The 19957-nt window shown below is 34.3% G+C and overlaps 1 protein-coding gene across 1 annotated transcript in view; it reads right to left on the bottom strand.

Moving 5' to 3' along the window:
* Positions 1–8774: 8774 nt before the first annotated feature.
* The window catches only part of LOC143229276 (prostaglandin E2 receptor EP3 subtype-like), a 64952-nt gene continuing 53769 nt past the window's right edge, over positions 8775–19957 (bottom strand). Inside the window, exon 5 of the mRNA XM_076461398.1 lies at positions 8775–10590. Within this exon, the coding sequence (XP_076317513.1) occupies positions 10104–10590 (487 nt within the window). The 3' untranslated portion in view covers positions 8775–10103. The remainder of the gene's footprint in view (positions 10591–19957) is intronic.

Raw genomic sequence — 19957 nt, 5'->3', positions numbered from 1 at the left:
ACTTTTAAATCCAAATTAAAATTTATCTCGGTTTCAGGCTACTTGAAATCGTAGTATGTAATGTAATAAATCGGAAAATTGTTCAAGACATCTTATAATACCTAACACATAGAATACTTTTTCTATGATTACAAAACAAAATAGATAAACAACTTGCCTCCTTTGTATTTTTAATCACAGAAATATTTAAAATTGACTGAGTTAAAATGCCAGTACTAAAAGGTGAAATCAGGAAAGCTCTTTAACTTTTTTGTTTCTTTCTGAATTTCACACAAAGGTACATGAGGGCTATCTGCACTAGCAGTAACTAATTGAGCAGTGTAAGGCTAGAGAAAATGCCAGCCTCCTCTAATTCTTGGAATACTCTTTTACCAGCGAATAATGGGATAGACCGTCAATTATACCACCCCACGGCTGAGAGAGCGGGCAAGTTTGTGGTGGAAGGGATTCGAACCCACGACTCTCGGAGTGCAAGTCGAGTGTCCTAACCACGTGGCCATGCCGGATCTACTCCTTTAAATGCTATTACAAATTGAAAACAATTAGAGTATTTCCATTTCTATTGTGATTTGTTTGCTGATTAAACTCATAATGAAGTATAACTGTTGTCTTTTAATGTAACAGACATGAAGTAAAATAAACGTTAAGTAATTAAAAATAAAATAAGATAAAGATGTTTCATGTTAATTAAAAAGTAGTTTATAAACTTTGAACTATTTCAATATTCTTAAAAGCGTTTAAATCATATACTCGAAAAATAAATAAAAAAGCACTATTGGTTGCCACTATCATCATTTTACAGTCCAAAATATTAAATGTTTAAATAAAAATGTTGAAATATATAACATTTTTACCTGATAATACGGGCCTGGCATGGTTAGATGGTTAAGGCATTCGACTCGTAATCTTAAGGTCGCGGGTTCGAATCCCTGTCACATCAAAGGTGCTCGCTCTTTCAGCCGTAGGGGCGTTATAAAGTTGACGATTAATCACACTACTCGTTGGTAAAAATAGTAGCCCAATAGTTGGCAATGGGTGTTGATGACTAGCTGCCTTCCCTCTAGTCCTACACTGCTAAATTAGGGGTGGCGAGCGCAGATAGACCTCGTGTAGCTTTGCGCGAAATTCAAACGAAACCATCATTATACGTTAATAGCAATAAAGGAATAAACTATCAACTATATCTCAGAATTAGTAATGCTTAATGGAGGCATTTATAAGTTAGATATTGTAATTCATTTCGAATTAATGCAAATATATTTTAATATACAAATAATAACAATAGTAATACAAGTAGTGATTTAGACATGAAAGTCTTACAAAAATATTGAATCTTCTATGTGGTATGGAACTGAATGTTTTATCGACGATTTTCGATGGGCGAATTAATGCTCAACTTTTGGTTTATTCTTTTACCAACGAATAGTGGGTTAACCGTAACATTATAACGACCTCACGGCTGAAAAGGCGAGCGTGTTTGGTGCGACGGGGATTCAAACCCGCGATCCTCAGATTACGAGTCGATCGCCTTAACCCACCTGGTCATACCAGGCCAACACTAACGTCCGAATTTAATTCGCCGAAATCAAATGGTTTGTAATGTTCAAAACCTATAAACGTTCATGGTCAAGTATCTGCAGTTTCACTATTAATAAGTGTTATTCGCAGTTACAGCTTCCAAGATTTACACTTTCCCAACAAACGCAAACCAGTAAATTATAACATCTCTTGGTGCCTCAGTTTATAAACGTTAAGGTTAGGTTCTTAAATTTTCAGTTTACCCAATAATAAGCTACTGTTTTTGTATATACATACAATATATAAAATATATATTGTTGATTCTTGCACTCGAGAATAATTTACAAATTTATTGAACAGCTGGGAATTTTGCCATACACATTTAACAGTATAAGGTACACGCATTTCTAAATATATATTTAACTAACACAAACATTGATATTAAAATAAATATATAATAGTAAATTTATTACACCTCCTTCCTTAAATAATTAAAATTTGGAATTACACAGTTCTTAACTAAAATATTTCCATATACAAAGCAAATAATGTATTAAATATAATACATTGTCAAAGTGTTATACAACTCCAATAATCATAATTGTATGCAACACAATTATGATTATAAAAGTACAAAAAACGTGAATGTGCATTAGCACAAATATTATTTTTTCTTAAATGCCAACACATTCAGTAATCACACGACTAAGGGGGTTCTTCGAAAGTTGGTTTAGGTTTCAAAGGAGTAACAATAATTTTCTGGTTAAGTTTTCTTATTAATTGACATGTATGACAAGATTTACAAAACTGAGAAACATCTTGCCTAATTCTTGGTCAAAGGAAATGTGTCATAATTTTGTCACATATCTTGTTGGCGCCTAAACGACCTCCCGTGGGGAGTTTATCGGCAACTTTCAATATCTTAGAACAATATGTTTTCCGAACAAGGATTTGATAAACTACATCCCATTATCTTGAAGCTGGCACATATGGTGGCCTCCATTTCCTCATAAACACATTATTTAAAAAAATAATAATCATTTGGAACTTTCTTCAGTTCATTTTATGGAGTGAATATTTAGATAGTGAATAGATCTGTTTTACAAATGGAACTTCACCACTTTAACCAGATCTCTCATGTCACTCACCAAGGAATTGTCAGTATCACATTTATTCACAAGATTTTCTTCAGATCACAAAAATGCCTGAAATAAACGTATAATATTATTCTTTGAATACGTTTCCCTCATTTATTTTTGGCTTAATTTCTTAGTTTGAGCTTGAGTCACAGCACACGAGGGAAACATATCAGGATTGTTCTCAACAAAAAACTTCATCTTTAGATGAAAGAGTAATCGGCTTACTAATCATTTGGGGTTTGGCAACAACTTTCATCCTGCCAACTCGTTCAATAAGAATACACCGTCATTTGGCAGAGTAGGTCTTACTCCAGCCACAACTGGTCCTAAAATTATGTCTGATGCTAAATAAATGTTATGAAGAGGAACATTAACAAACACACAGACACTAATTTGAGAAATAAAAGACTCACTAGTTGCAGAAATCGAACCTAAAGCCAGTATACCTTCTAAAAACAATTATTGAGTGGCTCCACTATCACGAAGAATACGTATAGATATGGGATTAGCAGTATCATTTGTCAAAAACATAGAATCAGCAGACACAGAAGATCTAAATTTCTTCCTAACTATATCACCCTTTACATCAGAGATAAATTGAACAACATCGCAATATATGGTGAAACTACGTCAACATTTGGACACAAACGCACTGTCTTTGCCTCCCTTTCTTTTACACACACTAATAATCTGACATAATATGACCAGTATTTTTCTTACAAAAATGACAGACAGATCTCAGTGGTTTTAATGAAGTCTCATCCTGACTGTCAGAAGCCCTAGAATTAAAGTAGGTGGATTTCTTAGAAGAAATCTCAACTGTAGTGGGCTGAAATAATACAGGTTTTTGTTATTATGGCAGAAAGTTCTTTTTATGAAAACTGGTTTTGTGTGTTAAAGTGTTATCATTGGAAAGAGCAGATGCTTTCTGTAGTGTTTTTCAACTTTCTTTTCATCCAAGTAAGTTTTGAGATCGTCACTTGCACAACTTTTAAATTCCTCAATTAGACATATTTACCAATATGCATGCAATTATACCATCGATTAAAGTAAACCTCTTATTCTTGAAATTATTGGTAATAAACCTCTAATACTAACTCATATGATTTGATAATAACTGGTTTACTGTTTGTTTGTTTTTAGAATTTCGCACAAAGCTACTCGAGGGCTATCTGTGCTAGTCGTCCCTAATTTAGCAGTGTAAGACTAGAGGGAAGGCAGCTAGTCATCACCACCCACCGCCAACTCTTGGGCTACTCTTTTACCAACGAATAGATAACTGGTTTAATCTTATCATAATTCATAAAATATTCTAGAGGCAAAGCGGCATAAGTTTCTTTTGTTTTGCTAGTTAAAGCACTTAATAATAATAACGACCATTTTGTGATAAGTCATTCCATGGACTGGGCAACCTTCTCAAAATTTTGGAAATATTTAACAGTTTCACTTTCACTGAATGGTGGTACTTTAACATATCTATTAAGTACAAAGTTATAATTTTGCCTTGGTTTATCACAGTTGAATTTAATTTCCATTTTTTTCAGCCCAGTCTCTCTCTTGGCTTCCATAAGAACTTCTTCGGTTTCGAGAAGTTTACTTACTCTTTCAGCTTCCATAAGAACTTGTTCGGTTTCGAGAAGTTTACTTACTCTTTGAGCTTCCATACGAACTTGTTCGGTTTCGAGAAGTTTACTTACTCTTTCAGCTTCCATACGAACTTGTTCGGTTTCGAGAAGTTTACTTACTCTTTGAGCTTCCATACGAACTTGTTCGGTTTCGAAGTTTACTTACTCTTTCAGCTTCCATACGAACTTGTTCGGTTTCGACTTACTCTTTCAGCTTCCATACGAACTTGTTCGGTTTCGAGAAGTTTACTTACTCTTTCAGCTTCCATACGAACTTGTTCGGTTTCGAGAAGTTTACTTACTCTTTCAGCTTCCATACGAACTTGTTCGGTTTCTCTTTGAGCTTCCATACGAACTTGTTCGGTTTCGAGAAGTTTACTTACTCTTTCAGCTTCCATACGAACTTGTTATTCTTCTTTTTCGGCTTCAAGCTCAATTTGCTCGAACTTACCTGGATATCTAAGTTATCTTTGTTATTCAAACCTGAGAGACTAGTGGAAACACTAAAGTATTCCCCAAGTGATTCCTCAGACAACAAGTTTTCATTGTCTAGTATTTCAATGATACACATTTTCAGTGTTCGTTTTCCTCTTTGAGTTCTTAACTTTGGCAACTCTGAGCGATTCACTTTTATTATATCTTTATAGTTTTTTTTTTTAGGGAGAGTGATTAAAAAAATTATAATAAGACATTATCAAATTTTGTTTGCACTGATAAATATAAGTTAAATCATGATTTGAATTTACATCGAATTTTGTTTCTGATCCAAATCTCTGACAGGAGCCCCCAGGGTGTTATGTTACCTAATCTAATTTGTCTCAGACGAACTCCAATTTATTATGACACGTATTTCCATTTCAAATAGCCTGAAATTGTAAGAATTGTAATTTGGAGTTAGAAGTTAATCGAATGTAGAAATGTATCAAATTTATAATATTTGCCAACAAGATTGATAAACATAGTTTTAGTTCTTAACACAAATATGTTTTAATATACAAACAACAATACAATTTCGAATAACAGTTATTTCAAACAATGTTTTACATACTTTTAGAAATTTACAAACAATATTGAATCTTTTATCTGATCCGGTGCAGATAGCCCTCGTGTAGCTTTGCGCGAAATTCAAAAATAAAATAAACTATCTGATCCGAAACTTTTTTGATATTTCATCGAAATCTCACGACCAGCGAATTAATTCTAAGTTAATTTAGATAAAACTCGCTTAACGGAAAACTAGCTAACTTTTCACTGATCAGACGTGAGTTTTTCACTGGTGAAGTTATAGAATGTCTTTTTGGTAATATTTATGCTCGATAGTAATTTGCTGTTCTTAAACAGTTTTTAATGTCCAAAATCTATAAATATTCCTGCAGCTTCTCAATAAATAAACGTTAATCACAGGTACAATTTCTGAGGTTTATACTTTACTAACTGAAACAAATGAGCAATATATATAAATTATATTTCGGCCCGTCGGTTTGTAAACGTTAATTTTTTTTTTGGAATTTCGCACAAAGCTACTCGAGAGCTATCTGTGCTAGCCGTCCCTAATTTAGCAGTGTAAGACTAGAGGGAAGGCAGCTAGTCATCACCACCCACCGCCAACTCTTGGGCTACTCTTTTACCAACGAATAGTGGGATTTACTGTCGTTTTATAACGCCCCCACGGCTGGGAGGGCGATCATGTTTGGCGCGACGCGGGCACGAACCCGCGACCCTGGGATTACGAGTCGCACGCCTTACGCGCTTGTAAACGTTAAAGCGAGGTTCTTGAAATTATAGTTGGCTCAAGAATATGTGTTTTACGAGAACACTAATTTATAATGTTAAATGCATTTCTAAATATATATTTAATAAAACCAGACAGCAATATTAAATTAAATATATAATAATAAACAGTGGCGGCGCCAGGAAATCTTGGGGGGCTTGACCCATAAATGAGCCAAGCCCCCGTCAGCCCCCAATATTGTTACCTACATATATTCATAAAATATGGAAAACACAATCGTCGTTGTTGCTTAACAATTAACATCAAAGAGACATAGATCTGTAGAACTCAACGTCTTCATTAAGACGGAATTATGTGTCATGCGTCCCATAGCAACGTGTTAAATGCACTGAAACATATGCGCTGTATTGCCGCTTCCTGTGTAATGCCATTCTATCTTGAGCTTTGACGAAGATTAGACAACAACGTTGATTTCCTAAATCACTTTGACAACCCTAAAGCGTCTTGTGGAGGGGAACAATCTCCACAGAGCCACTGAATCAAAGATCCTGTGCATCCTTTTAGATCAGCAGTTCGTAACCAGTCTAGTGGCCATAGAAAAACTACTGTTGATGACAAAACTGCTATCAGACCACCTCCAGTTACCTGACCTGCAGCTGGTCTCTGCAGAGGATCTAGTACAATTTGTCATCTCTGGTCTCTCAGAAATGAGAACTGAAGCAGTATCGAAAGACTTAGAAGAGTCTGCTGAGGATATATTTTAGAAAGTGGGAATATGCGATGAGACGGTGTATCAAGGTGGACAGCGATCTGAATTCATAATCACATCTAGTGCTGGCCAAAGAGATGAACCAACACCAGATGCCAGGAGACACACCTTCTATACCATCATAGACAGGATGCTCAACGAGCTGAATAGAAGATTCTCCTCTGATACCTGCAGTGTTCTGATAGGTGCAACTGCATTGAACCCCAAACACTATACATTTCTGGACAAGAAAGCACTCTTAGGAACGGCAGCAAACTATGATGTGGCAGAGGATGACCTCGCAGTGGAGGTCCATCAGTTGAACCGGCTTATTGCCAGGAAGAAAGACAAGGGACAGGAAGTATCCACACCATTGGAACTTGCAACCATGCTGGAGCCATACAAGGATGCGTTCATGGATCTCCACAAACTTGTATGCATCACTGTGACCCTGCCTGTCACTTCAGCTGCCTGTGAGAGAAGTTTCTCATGTCTGAAGCTTCTCAAGACATACCTGCGAAACAGCAGTGGTAACAACCGCACCAGGAACCTTGCTGTCATATCAGTAAACTCCAGGAGGGCAAAACAACTCGATATTGATACTGTTATAGACACATTTGCTGTCAATCACCAAAACAGGCGCATTGTTTTGAAGTAATATTGACTATAAACACAACATGATGAAAAATAGTTAGCCTGATAGTGACCTTACTTTTCCTCAAAGTGTATTAATTTCACGTGGGATAATTCGTTTCTGCTTGTAAACTATGTCTTTATGTTATATTTCTTTTGACTTGTAGCTTTACTCTTAATGGTATATTAAATGTTCAATCTAAGCTAATCTTGATTTTCTTTATTATTATGTATTACCTTGGGTGGAATTTAGGTGAGCTTCCTCTTTTACATATACGCATATTTTCATAAATAGATTATTTCTAATTTGTAATAATGAATTATTAATCAGAGTATGAGTTTCCAATGAAAACTGCATTGAAAACACAGTTCAAAATAGCAAACCTTTCTGAAATGTACCTTGGTATTTGCATTATTATAATTTACCATATATACTTCATATTGATGGCATTTTGGGAAGTCCCTCCACAGTTTACCTCAGCCCCCCAACGAAAATATCCTGGCGCTGCCACTGATAATAAATCTGTCAAATATAATACTTTGATAATAAAGTAAGTTAAAAAAAAAACGAGATTGCACTCCAGATAATTATGAAATACTTCTTATTTTATGTAATGTTTGAACATTGTGGCTTTTTCAAAGCACGTATATAATTACATGAATTATAAAGGTATCTCCTTCTAACTTTATTATTGAAATACATAAATTCCTCCAGTATGAGCCAGAAGTTCGGAAAGAAGACAAAACATTTCCGACAATTGATAAAAAACACTGTAGTACTACAGCAGTATACCTTGTACAAAAGAATAAATTATTAACAAGATGTATTTGGACAAGGTTCTTAGAAGTGTTCTGTTTCCAGATTAAATAAAACCAAAAAAAAAAAAATTATCTCTTGCTTTTGAAGTTCACATGCCATTTTGTGTTGTATCCTACGGAGTGCATAATTCTTCTCGTGTTTCAATGCATGTGTCCATTTTATTGACTTCTCGAAAGCACAAATTGCAACATTCCACATCCCATTTTATTGTCTACTGACTGACTAACACACAACACACTACTGTATAGTGGTGTACGTGATTAAAACAATGGCACTATTCAGATAGTCTTTGGCTCCTTTAGGGAAAAATTACATTGTTTTAAAAGGATCTTTTTCTGTTCTTAAATTTACAGCTTCAACTTTTTATATTCTATAGAATTTGTCGGGAAAGTAATCTGTACTGATATTTTATAGGATAGTTTAAAGGGATAAGTGTTTTCACAATTTGCACAATTTTATTTTATGAACACCAAGAATAAACAGCATCTTAAATTTAAAGAAAAGAACAGTACACAAGTGAAGTTTCTTTTAAGCATGACCAGTAAGCACACAATTAGATAAGAGACGTTTATTTCATATTGCCATTTAAATACAATATAATAAAGGTGACAGCTATAATACTACAAGCATATGATATTCAGCGGTGACTATAATTTTTACAAAGTATTGTTCATTTATAGGTCTATTCATACTTTAGAATTTGAGAACTTTGTACAAAAATAACTTTACATGACTGACATTGCTCCTTGATGTTAAGCCTACACAATACACAGTAAAAAATTAAAATATGAGAAGCGTTGTAATAGTTATATTTGAGAAACAACTCAAACATAAATAATAACTGTTTACAACCATTTACATGACTCAGTGATCCGACGATAGTATAATTTATGTCGAACGTCGACATTTGAAGCAGGATTCAAAGTATGGCTTATTAAAATATAAGCTATTTAGCTTGTGGGGATGATACACTTAGTGAAGAAAAACAATTAATTTCGAGTAAAGTAATTAAGAAATACAAAGTCCAAGAGTTTATTGTTGGTTTCTCTTTACTGGTACAAGGATAACTTTCATATATTTAATAAATATTAAAAAGTAACATTTCTCAATAATTAATGCCAGTTACGCGCTTAAGCAACAAAATAAAACAAAAATGTTTTACTTATTTGATCAGAATTTCGTGAAACTTTTGTGTAAAATTTCATTGTTATTTGTACAGAAAGTTTGTTCTTATACCAAGTGGTTGAACAATGATCTTAATATAAAGTTGATATATATATTATCGTATAATATATTTGATTAGAATATTTTGTGATGGTGATTGAAAGAGTTCTTTATTTTCTCAGAAAGTAAAGACATTAATTAATTTGGTTAAATGGGATCTACAACGAAAAGTAGAAATCTTCAAATAATAACAAATAAGAAGTTTTTCTCGAGAAAAGCTAAATTAATGGGCCACTGCGTTTATTTCTACGTATATAATGTGTAATATTTATCTGTAGGTTACAGTGAATATTCATGTTACATGATGTTATCGAAAATTTTCAAGTGGAGTTTTCTTTGAGAGTTGAAAGTGTTGGTGAATATCTAACAGTCTAGATAAGTGGATACTAATTTTTGTTTTTACACAGGTATATTTTATTAACCAGGAGATTTCAGGTAAGAGTTAAATGATCGCAGTTTCTAAAGATAAAAGGCTTTTGTTACTGAAAGATGTGATGTCAGTGTTAAAGTAATGACGATTAACTAGAATTTGAGACCAGAATGATTTAATTAAAAATAAATTGTCTAAAGTTTTAAGCTGAATGTAATGGTTATGATAGTTTTGACGTCTAGATACCTTTAAACTAAGAAAATTACGAATTAAAAAAGTCTGAAGGGTAATACATTATGGATGGTGCGTGACTGAAGAGTTCCCTTTAGGGAAGACATCTGGTGAGTAATTGTTGAATACGTTTCCTAGACAACGGGATTCAGGGAGAGAGTGAGAAGTTAAGGACGATTTTGTTGACGTACCTTCACATATGGGAGTTATTCTCATATACCCACAGTCATCACTGACAAAGTCTCTCGAACAGTTTACCCTACAGCATGGTCGCTGTCCTCTGGCGAGTTCTGACCACTTTTTCTTGTCAAATTCTCCGAAACGAAAACACGAATTCTGTCCACTTTGAATTTTAATTCGAACCATAATTGGGTCTAAAATCGTGCGCTGATACCGTAAGGCAGAGTTGATAAATTTATTTTCCGCTGAATCTCGTTCTAGACTTACACTCGACTCTGAATTAATTTCTCTTGGACAATGACGTTTCTTCCCATTGCTAAGAAACTCCAGCTGTAACTGTTCTTCTCGAATGTTCTGTTTAAGTGAGGAACTGAAAAAGGAAAGAAATACAGGAAAATGAGATTTTTAATATCTTTTATTTAAACGTCCCCCGCTAATATAACGCTAAAATCATGGGTTCGATTCTCCTCGATAGGCTCAGCAGATAGCCCGATGTGGCTTTGCTATAAGAAAAACACATTTTATTAAAAATTTAGTCAAATATTAAATTTTACGTGGATCAAAAATTATCTTTTATTTAACAAAGTTCGCTATATTATTATTGACGCAGTGCGCTTTCAAAGTAATTGAACCAAAGGTCAAGATACTCCTTAATCTTTATAGAAATTCAAATTAAATATACATCCAAATCGTTTTATAAAGTGTGCACAAACATTTTATGTTTAGCCACTTTGTAAATGTCACTTATAAGAAGGAAAAACAAAATGAAATTTATAAAAAAGTATTATCAGAAATAATTTTATTTGGTTTCAAATTTTTAATGTCTTAGCTTTGACTCACTATTTATCTACCAGGGAACAAGTTTCCTAATCACGTATGCTGCGTATTACAGCTTATCTCGAAAAAGTTTCCGATTTATTATGTTACATGCATACTACTTATTAAAAATTCAAACAGCTAGAAACTTTAATTTTAATTTAGAAGTTAATTAAATATTAATATATATCAGATTTATAATATTTGCAAACAAGATTGATACACACAAGTTCTTAACACAACTATATTTTAATACGTAAATAATAATACGATTTATAATAACGGTTATTATAATAGTTATTACAAATGATAGTTTATATACAAGAGTTTTACAAGCTTACATACTATACTTTGTCTTATATCTGGTTTGAAGCTGAATATTTTATCGATGGTCCATGACCACGACGATCAAATTAATTCTGAGTTGATATTACTGTCACACCTCGCTTAAGCTTGCTAGCTTGGTTGGCTTTACACTATTGATTTGTGCTGATGAAAATATTTAATGTCCTCGTAGAAATACTGACGTCCAAAGTTGATTTACTGAAACTAAACGATTTGTAATGTTCGGAACCTATAAACGTTTCTGGTCCATTTCTGTAGTTTTCCGATTAACAAGTGTTAATCACAATTATAGCTTCCGAGTTTTATACCATACTGACTGTATCTATCGAATAATATTATATCACTGTCTCTCAGCTGGCTGCTTTTATACGATTCACGAGATATTTTGGAACGTTCAACCATGTTCGAACATGTTAGCGTTTTTGCAAAAAAAATATTGTTGATTCTTACTCTCAAGAATCTTTTACACATTCAGAGAACAGGCGGGACTTGCGCAGTACACATTCAACAATATATTCCACATGCACGAGACTAAACTACACGTAAGTATTAAAATAAATGTATAACGGTAAATTTGTTACACATATAAGCACGAATGATAATAATAATTAAAGTAATATCTTAAACTAATGAAAATATCAGGATTTTCACTTATCTATATAGAACTGTTATCAAATATATAATAATGATAAATTCAAAATAGAGGTTTACTAAATGTGTGGTCACTTTTTGTATGCCCAGTATTTAAGTTTTTCCTTAAAGACAACGACAGTTCTTTAAAAAAAAACCTAATACGTATATCTTACATAAATACATATTATTACAAGACTTGGTAGAATATAATGAATGGAGGACTACTAAAAATAATCAGATGTATGGTAACTGTATGATTTGTCAACCTGCACTCACAGCAAAAAGTACGAAAAAAATTACTATAAAGAGATCGAGGATTAAGTTCAGATGTTTTTAATGTATCTCTCAAGACACTTAAGAATTGGATATGGTTCTCTATGTTTACAAGTACTGAGTTAGTTTTAAGTGACTATAAAATTCACAGAGATTTCTGTATATTTTTATTAAAAACTGACTATTCCTGAAACCTAAAACGTCTGTTATGCTCCACAAAATCATTATAAAATCTAAATATATTTCTATGTGCCCAAAAATCACACCTGATTTTGTTTTTCTATGTTAATATAACCTGAGCGTGTTCTTCAATAGATATAGATAGTGGATGTGTTATTATATACTTGCAAATCCTGGGTGCATTTCTCTGTATATGTTAAACATGATGTGGTTGTTATACATGTAAGACCTACATCTGTTTCATTATGCTTACACGCCTGGATTGATTTATTTCTTTGTACACGCAAGTTTTGAGTCTATTTGCCACTCTTTGTTTCTACGTGTTTATTCATATAGAATGTTCTTATATTAGATATGTATCTCTTGTAAGCTCAGATACTGTTGAAATATAAACTGGATGTATTCTTCTATATGAAATCAGGATACGTTTCTTTACACGCTTAAAATATCAATGTCTTCCTTTATACGTCCGAAAGTTGGTTGCGTTCCTCGATCCTTATCGAAGTATTTGTCATAACTTTACACCTAAAAGCGGTCTTTTGCTCTTTTAAAGCTACAAATATCTTCTTTAATAATTATAAAATGCAAAGGTGTTATCTTAAATATGGCCATCTATCCTCATACGTTTTACGGATGCTTCTCGGCATTTATAAAATTTACTTGTTTGTTTGACGTTAAACACAAAGTAACAAAATTAGCTCTCTGTACCCAGATGGGCATCAAACCCAGTTTCTAGTGGTGTAAGTCCGCATACATACCGCTGTGTTACTGGGGGTTGTAAAACTTATATATGCTTATCTATATTTATAAAACCTGCATGCAACAAAGTGTTTAGCGAGTTTAACACTGTTTGTAATATTTTGAGTAAATGGAGTAATGAGGAAATTTACAGAAAAATAGCTGATGCAGATAATTATTCAGAGTTATAAATGCGAATATTTTAAGAATCGACCCCGTTTTAAGAAATTAAAGTACAATGAATAACATTTCCAAGTATTTAAAGCATATCATAAATGGAGTGTGTCGCAGTTCTAAAGTGATGGTAGAAAGTATCTCCGAACTGACTGATTGATGTATTAACAAGATAATGAAAACAATAAAAATGGTTAAGTTTTTAAAGCAAGTATTACGTAACATTAGGTAACACAATTTTTACTTTTTTCTTGTTCTTAGGTAGAAATTTATTTCTCAATTGCTTATGCTTAAAGTAAACGGAAAAGACCTAGTTTTTTATTCAAACTTTGCTTTTGTGACTTGGCTAATGAAATTTTCAAACTTATCCATTTTCCAGAACATTCCAGGTAGATTCATTGTTGAGTAGCTCATAGAGAATTTTCTCGAAATTACAAGAATTTTCAAGAACTTCCTAGAATGTTGTAGAATTTACACGAATGTTCTAGAGTGTTGTAGAACTGACGAGAATTTTCAAGAACCTTTCAGAATTTCCTATAACTTTCCTTAGTAATATATACAGGGGCTCACCACTTCAGTTTAGTTCTAGCTGCCTAAGTGAACACGTAGACCTATCTGATTTTATCAGAGATGGCATCAAGAAGCTGCAAGCATTCTCCAAACGTATTCTGCTATGTATGTGGCCAATTTATCAAGATAAGAGCGAAAAAGTACTCTGTGACAGCATTTGGCAAAATATAATGTCTACAAGGCATATTTCGGTATGCCTGTCGGGGATCAAAAGAAACCCTGGGCATCCCAATTGCAATTGCCTGTAACCCGAACGAGTGGCGTCTCTTCATTGATAGCTCATCCAGAAGCATGAAAGCTGTGTTACTCCATAGCGGGAACAAGTATCCGTCTCTTCCCCTGGCTCATTCGGTGCACCTCAAAGAGGAATACAATAGCGTCAAGACCTTGCTAGAAGCCTTGAATTATGAAGAGTATGGCTGGGAGGTTATCGGAGACTTCAAAATGGTGGCATTCCTAATGGGTCTCCAAGGAGGCTTTACCATGTTTTCCTGTTATCTTTGCCCTAGGGACAGCAGGGACACCGCAGCACACAACAACAGGAAGCACTGGCTACAACATCTTAAGTTCTCTGTGCGGAGGCACAATATCAAGTGTAAGCTACTAGCGGAACTCCAGAAGGTGTTGTTCTTACCATTGCACATAAAATTGGGCCTTATGAAACAATTTGTCACAGCTTTTCATAAGGAGTCTGTAGCCTTCAAGTACCTTCGAGACTTCTTCTCTAAGCTGTCTGAGGTAAAGGTCAAAGCTGGTGTCTTTGTTGGACCACAAATAAAGAAGATGCTGGAGTGCACAGAATTCACCAAGAAGCTCAGTAGGAAGGAAGAAAAAACTTAGGGCAGCTTTATCGCAGAGGTTTGGGGCTTCTTGAGCAATCACAAAGCCGAAAATTGTGTAGAACTAGTTGAAGCTCTGGTGAAGAATTACAGCAAAATGGGCTGCAGGATGTCCCTGAAAGTCCATATCCTTGACGCTCATCTTGATAAATTCAAGAAAAACATGGGAGCATACTCAGAGGAGCAAGGCGAGCGCTTCCACTAAGATATACTGGACTTTGAACGCCGCTACCAAGGAGCATATAACGAAAACATGATGGGAGACTATATTGGGTGGCTGATACGTGAAAGTGATTTACATTACAGTCGCAAATCTCGAAAAACTACTGACTTCTAAACACTTTTGTATAACTAGAGTATAAATACATGTGAATCTTGATTCATATGTTGTTTTATTTAGACCTTATGTAAATACTAATGTGTAAATTTGCCCGTTTTTTACATATAAAATAGATTAATTTCTAAATTTAATTATCCATGTCACAAAAGCAAAGTTTGAAGGGAATAATGACCATTTTCTGTACTTTTATAACATAAACAATTAAGAAATAACACATAATATCCACGAACAAAATTTGTGTTACATAGTGTTATGTAACAAGTTAAAGAAGATATAACAGAAGTAAATAACGCTTCTATTAAAAATAAATACGTAATATATTACCAGAAAATCGAAGAAGAAAAGCTGTTAGATGCCTACTTTTTAGAAAATGAGAAACAAATGTAGCAGTTGTATAGGCTTTCAGAAAATTAAAGCAAGATTATGAAATTAAAAACTGATTAGCAATAATCAAAGACGTTTTTAGAAAATTAATAATGAAATCGACTTAGTAACATGTTTCTATTAAAATCAAATCATGTATGAAGATCCAAAAAGTTAGAAAAATAAGTTACTTTCCCGAAAATACATTCTTGATAGCTGAATTTGTTTTTTTAGGAAATTTATAACTGGAATAGGTTATGCCTTCCAGACAAATTTAAGGTATTTAAAGGAATGGATAGTGTTTCTACAAAAATAAAAAAGTGAGTGATATGTATAGAAAATTAAACAAATGCATCTCACGTTTCTCGAAACAAAATGCAGATGATTGATTTATATTTCTGGATAATTAAAGTAGTTAAAATAATAAAATTCTCAAAAAGTTGAAGTAATAGAAATATTATTACTCTTAATGCCATATTTTGATATTCTGGAAATATAACACACTCTTATTTCTATAACTTCAATTATGGTATCAGGAACGAATCATATTCCTCAAAAATAAAATAAAGTAATAACTACTCATATTCCAAGAAAATCGTAAAAGTTATAATAGGAGTTGTATTAAGCCATATTTCTAAAAGATTAAAGATTAATGAATATTATTTGCCTTACATAGAGGTTATAAGTTCTTGTTTTACATTACAAACAATTATATTTCCTATCTCAGGATTGGTAAGGTAACATTACTTGATATATAGAGTTAAGTATGTTAAGCCTTCAGGCTCTGGAAATCTCTGTATTACACGTTCATTATTAGGTAATTACCCCAGTATTTTCGATATCTCGAGAAGGTCTGTGGTTCACCACTTCCTCTCTCTATATTTTTTAAGGCTTTTACATCTATCTTTGTCTGATAAAAAATAAACTCATTTCTTGATACATTTGGAACAAACAAGCAGCACTTTTGGCCACAAGTAAATAAAAAAAAGAGATTATAGCAAATATTATTAATGAGGTAGGACTAAGATATATTTTCAGAAATTAAAATAAATAATAAAATAATAACAAGCATCAGAAAGAACTGAATAAAAAGTGATAAGAATGAAATATCTTCACCGCCCACCACCAACTCTTGGGCTACTCTTTTACCAACGAATAGTGGGATTGACCGTAACATTGCAAAGCTTTCGTAACTGAAAGGGCAAACATGTTTGGCGTAAAAAGGATCATCCCGTAATTCTCAGATTACGAGTCGAGCGCCATAAACACCTGGCCATGCTGGACCTTTGTTGTAAATAATTAGCGCGAATAAGTTAAATTTTAAATTTAAAAATAACTAAATTGATAAAAGAAGCAGTGTATTCGGTTTAACCCATTGACTGCTTATTCGCGGTATAGGACACGATCTGCATTTGAATGCTAGTGCGTTGTACTGAGGATTTGCACGAGACGTTGGGAAATTCCAGAGTCTTGGCTATTATGGACATCAAGCTACTGCGTTTTTACTCCAGGCTGAGTAACGTGAACTTCACTGGCTTTAAATGACTCAATGTAACAATAAACAGGGACAAAAGCCCGGTCTTAAATTCTGTCGTTTTTCAAAAGACAAAGAGTGACGTAATCGATGGATTACAGCTGTTAATCAGTGAGACTGGGAGCCACTACACTACAGCCGTCTTTAAACATTTTATAGCACGTATGTATGCTAATTTTTCAATAGTGTACAAATAAATTTCCGATCAGCGTATTCTTTTATACTATGGGATAAAATTAAAAATATAAATGCTCATACAGTCCCAAAATAATAACAGTTTTGATGACTTGACAGTATCGACCTGTATTACTGCTCAAAACAACACACGAAACACAACAAATAAAATTGTCAGGAACCTTTCACCTGCCTTGTGGCTGGTTGGTTGGTGTTATGTAGCGCAAAACAAAAATGCTCTCTGTGGCTTGGGTCAAACATGTATTGAAATTCCCATGGTTGTTTTGATATGGTATTTTAGTAATATTTTCCGATATGCTTATATCTGGCATGCAATAAACGTTTTCAGTTCATCACATAATATATATATTTTTCAACAGTGCGTAAGTCAGAGAAACTAAATTGATAAGAAGTAGTTTCAACTGGACTATTTCCTTATGAATAATTATTTATTGCATCGTAATATTAATATAGCCTCAGACAGGTTGCCAATACATATATTTCTATTACGAGTCGATCACCTTAACCACCTAGACATGCAGGGCCCACCCAAGAAGAAACCAACAATGAAGAACTTGATCAAATTTCATACACGTGAGAGGCGTTCTACCCGTAATCTGAGAGTCGCGGGTTCGAATCCCGGTCGCACAAAACATGCTGGCCCTTTCAGCCGTGGGGGCAATATAATGTGACGGTCAATCCCACTATTCGTTGGTAAAAGAGTAACCCAAGAGTTGGCGATGGGTGGTGATGAATAGCTGTCTTCCCTCTAGTCTTACACTGCTAAATTAGGGACGGCTAGCGCAGATAGCTCTCGAGTAGCTTTGCGCAAAATTAAAAAAAAACACAAAAATCATACACGTGAGACAGTAAAATAAAAAAAGTGGAAGCCGTAAGGGTTGAATTTTAGTAGAGATGACGCTGTTCCTCTCACGTGGTTGGAAAATAAACCCGTCTGACAGAAGACGTGTCTCTTTGGAAGCCCGCTAACTTTAGCTTCTGATGTCAATGTTTTCTCTGTAGTCACTTTACATGCTCAGATAATCTCGATGACAAAGTATCTGACATTAGTTATTGCACTTTCAACTTTTATGCGTTTATCTGGTACTGCAAATTCTAATGTGATGCTGTTAAAACTGGCAGACAAACATGCATCATGTGATTTTGTTCACGTGTCTACAAAAGTCCTCAAGACTGTGTTCGGCTTGCAAACATTCCGCTTGCGTTCAGGACCGCTGTAGTAATGGGTTAATTTGTTTGTTTTTGAATTTTGCACTATCATACACGAAGTCTATCTGCGCTAGCCGTCCCTAATTTAGCAATGTTAGATTACAGGGACGGAAACTAGTCATCATCTTCCACCTCCAACTCTTGGACTACATGTTTAACAATGAATAGTGGGATTGACCGTCACATTAGAACACCCCCACGGCTGAAATGGCGTGCATGTTTGGTGTGACAGGGATTCGAGCCCGCAGCCCTCAGATTAAGAGTCGAGCACCTTAGCCACCTGGCCATGCTGGACCCCTACATAAACGGAATAAACAGTCGCGCTTTGCACTTTATTGCTTTTGTAGCATGAAGGGCAAATTCAACTGCTTTTGGGAAGAATAAGTAACAGGTCAACCCTTTGCAATACATTAAGGTAAAAAGAATGTTATTCAGTTATAAGTGTAGAATATTCGAGATGAAAATACTTCTTTTATTTACTGACATTAGAGAACAAAGTAACATGGATAAACTTGGAGCATCAGAACCACATTTAAAGAGACCTGCAACATGTAGTGTCTCAACCATGGTAAGCAAAGTGCAACATTTTGTAACATGAGAGAATCCACTTGACCCTGGCAACGGTACGCAATATAATCTGACTGGCAAAGCAACACAAGTCACGTGTGAGCGCTAATGAACGGATACATAACTGGGACAAAATGACAGTTCGTGTGTGTACGTTGATAAGTTTAACGAGTGTTGTGCATTTTTATGCTGGATAATAAGTGAAACAAATTTTCAAAAATGGTTTACGACGTGTCGCAAAACTATCTTGAAAGCATTCATGATTATCGTTGAAATAACAATGGCAAACTAGGGACCAAAAAGTGATTACATGGGTCAAGGTGGCTGTTTTCTAAGACCAATGTTTGAGCTCCTTTTTAGCATACAAAATTACTGTAAAGATAAATCTTCCAGTCACGCCTCACGTCCAGTTGTCGCGTTCCTCATGCATTTAAAGAATGAAACAGATCTTTATAATATTTCATACGAATACATACTAGTAAAGTTGCTGAATACTACTGCATCTGTGAATTTGTATATAGATGGACATTTGAAACAGTGCTCTTCGTACACTATAAGGGTTAAAGAATAAATATCAAAAGTGATGGGTAGACTTTGGGCATGATAGCCTTACAATGGAGCATTTTGCAATGAAAACCACGTTGCAGAGCTACTATTAGGATGCACCGTCGTCAGACAGAACATGATCAGAGATAGCAACATGGACTGCAACGAAGTGATGTTCCAAAATCATTTTAATATAATGTATTTAACCCTCTCTAACAGAAATGTACTCTCCTTCCTATTATTGTTGCCTTCTAGGGTTAAATTATCTCACATACAGTGTTTTGCGAAACATTTCTAACTGACTGGTTAAATTATGCTCAAAATTATTACCGATACCTCTTAGATTACACTATTAACTAATCAAATACTGGGATTTTAGCGTAGCACTGATAACATATTACGGTCCGAAAGGGAA

This window comes from Tachypleus tridentatus, chromosome 10, assembly GCF_004210375.1.
Source record: "Tachypleus tridentatus isolate NWPU-2018 chromosome 10, ASM421037v1, whole genome shotgun sequence".
In the NCBI taxonomy this organism is placed as follows: Eukaryota; Metazoa; Arthropoda; class Merostomata; order Xiphosura; family Limulidae; genus Tachypleus; species Tachypleus tridentatus.
This window is presented reverse-complemented; position numbering and strand designations above follow the sequence as displayed.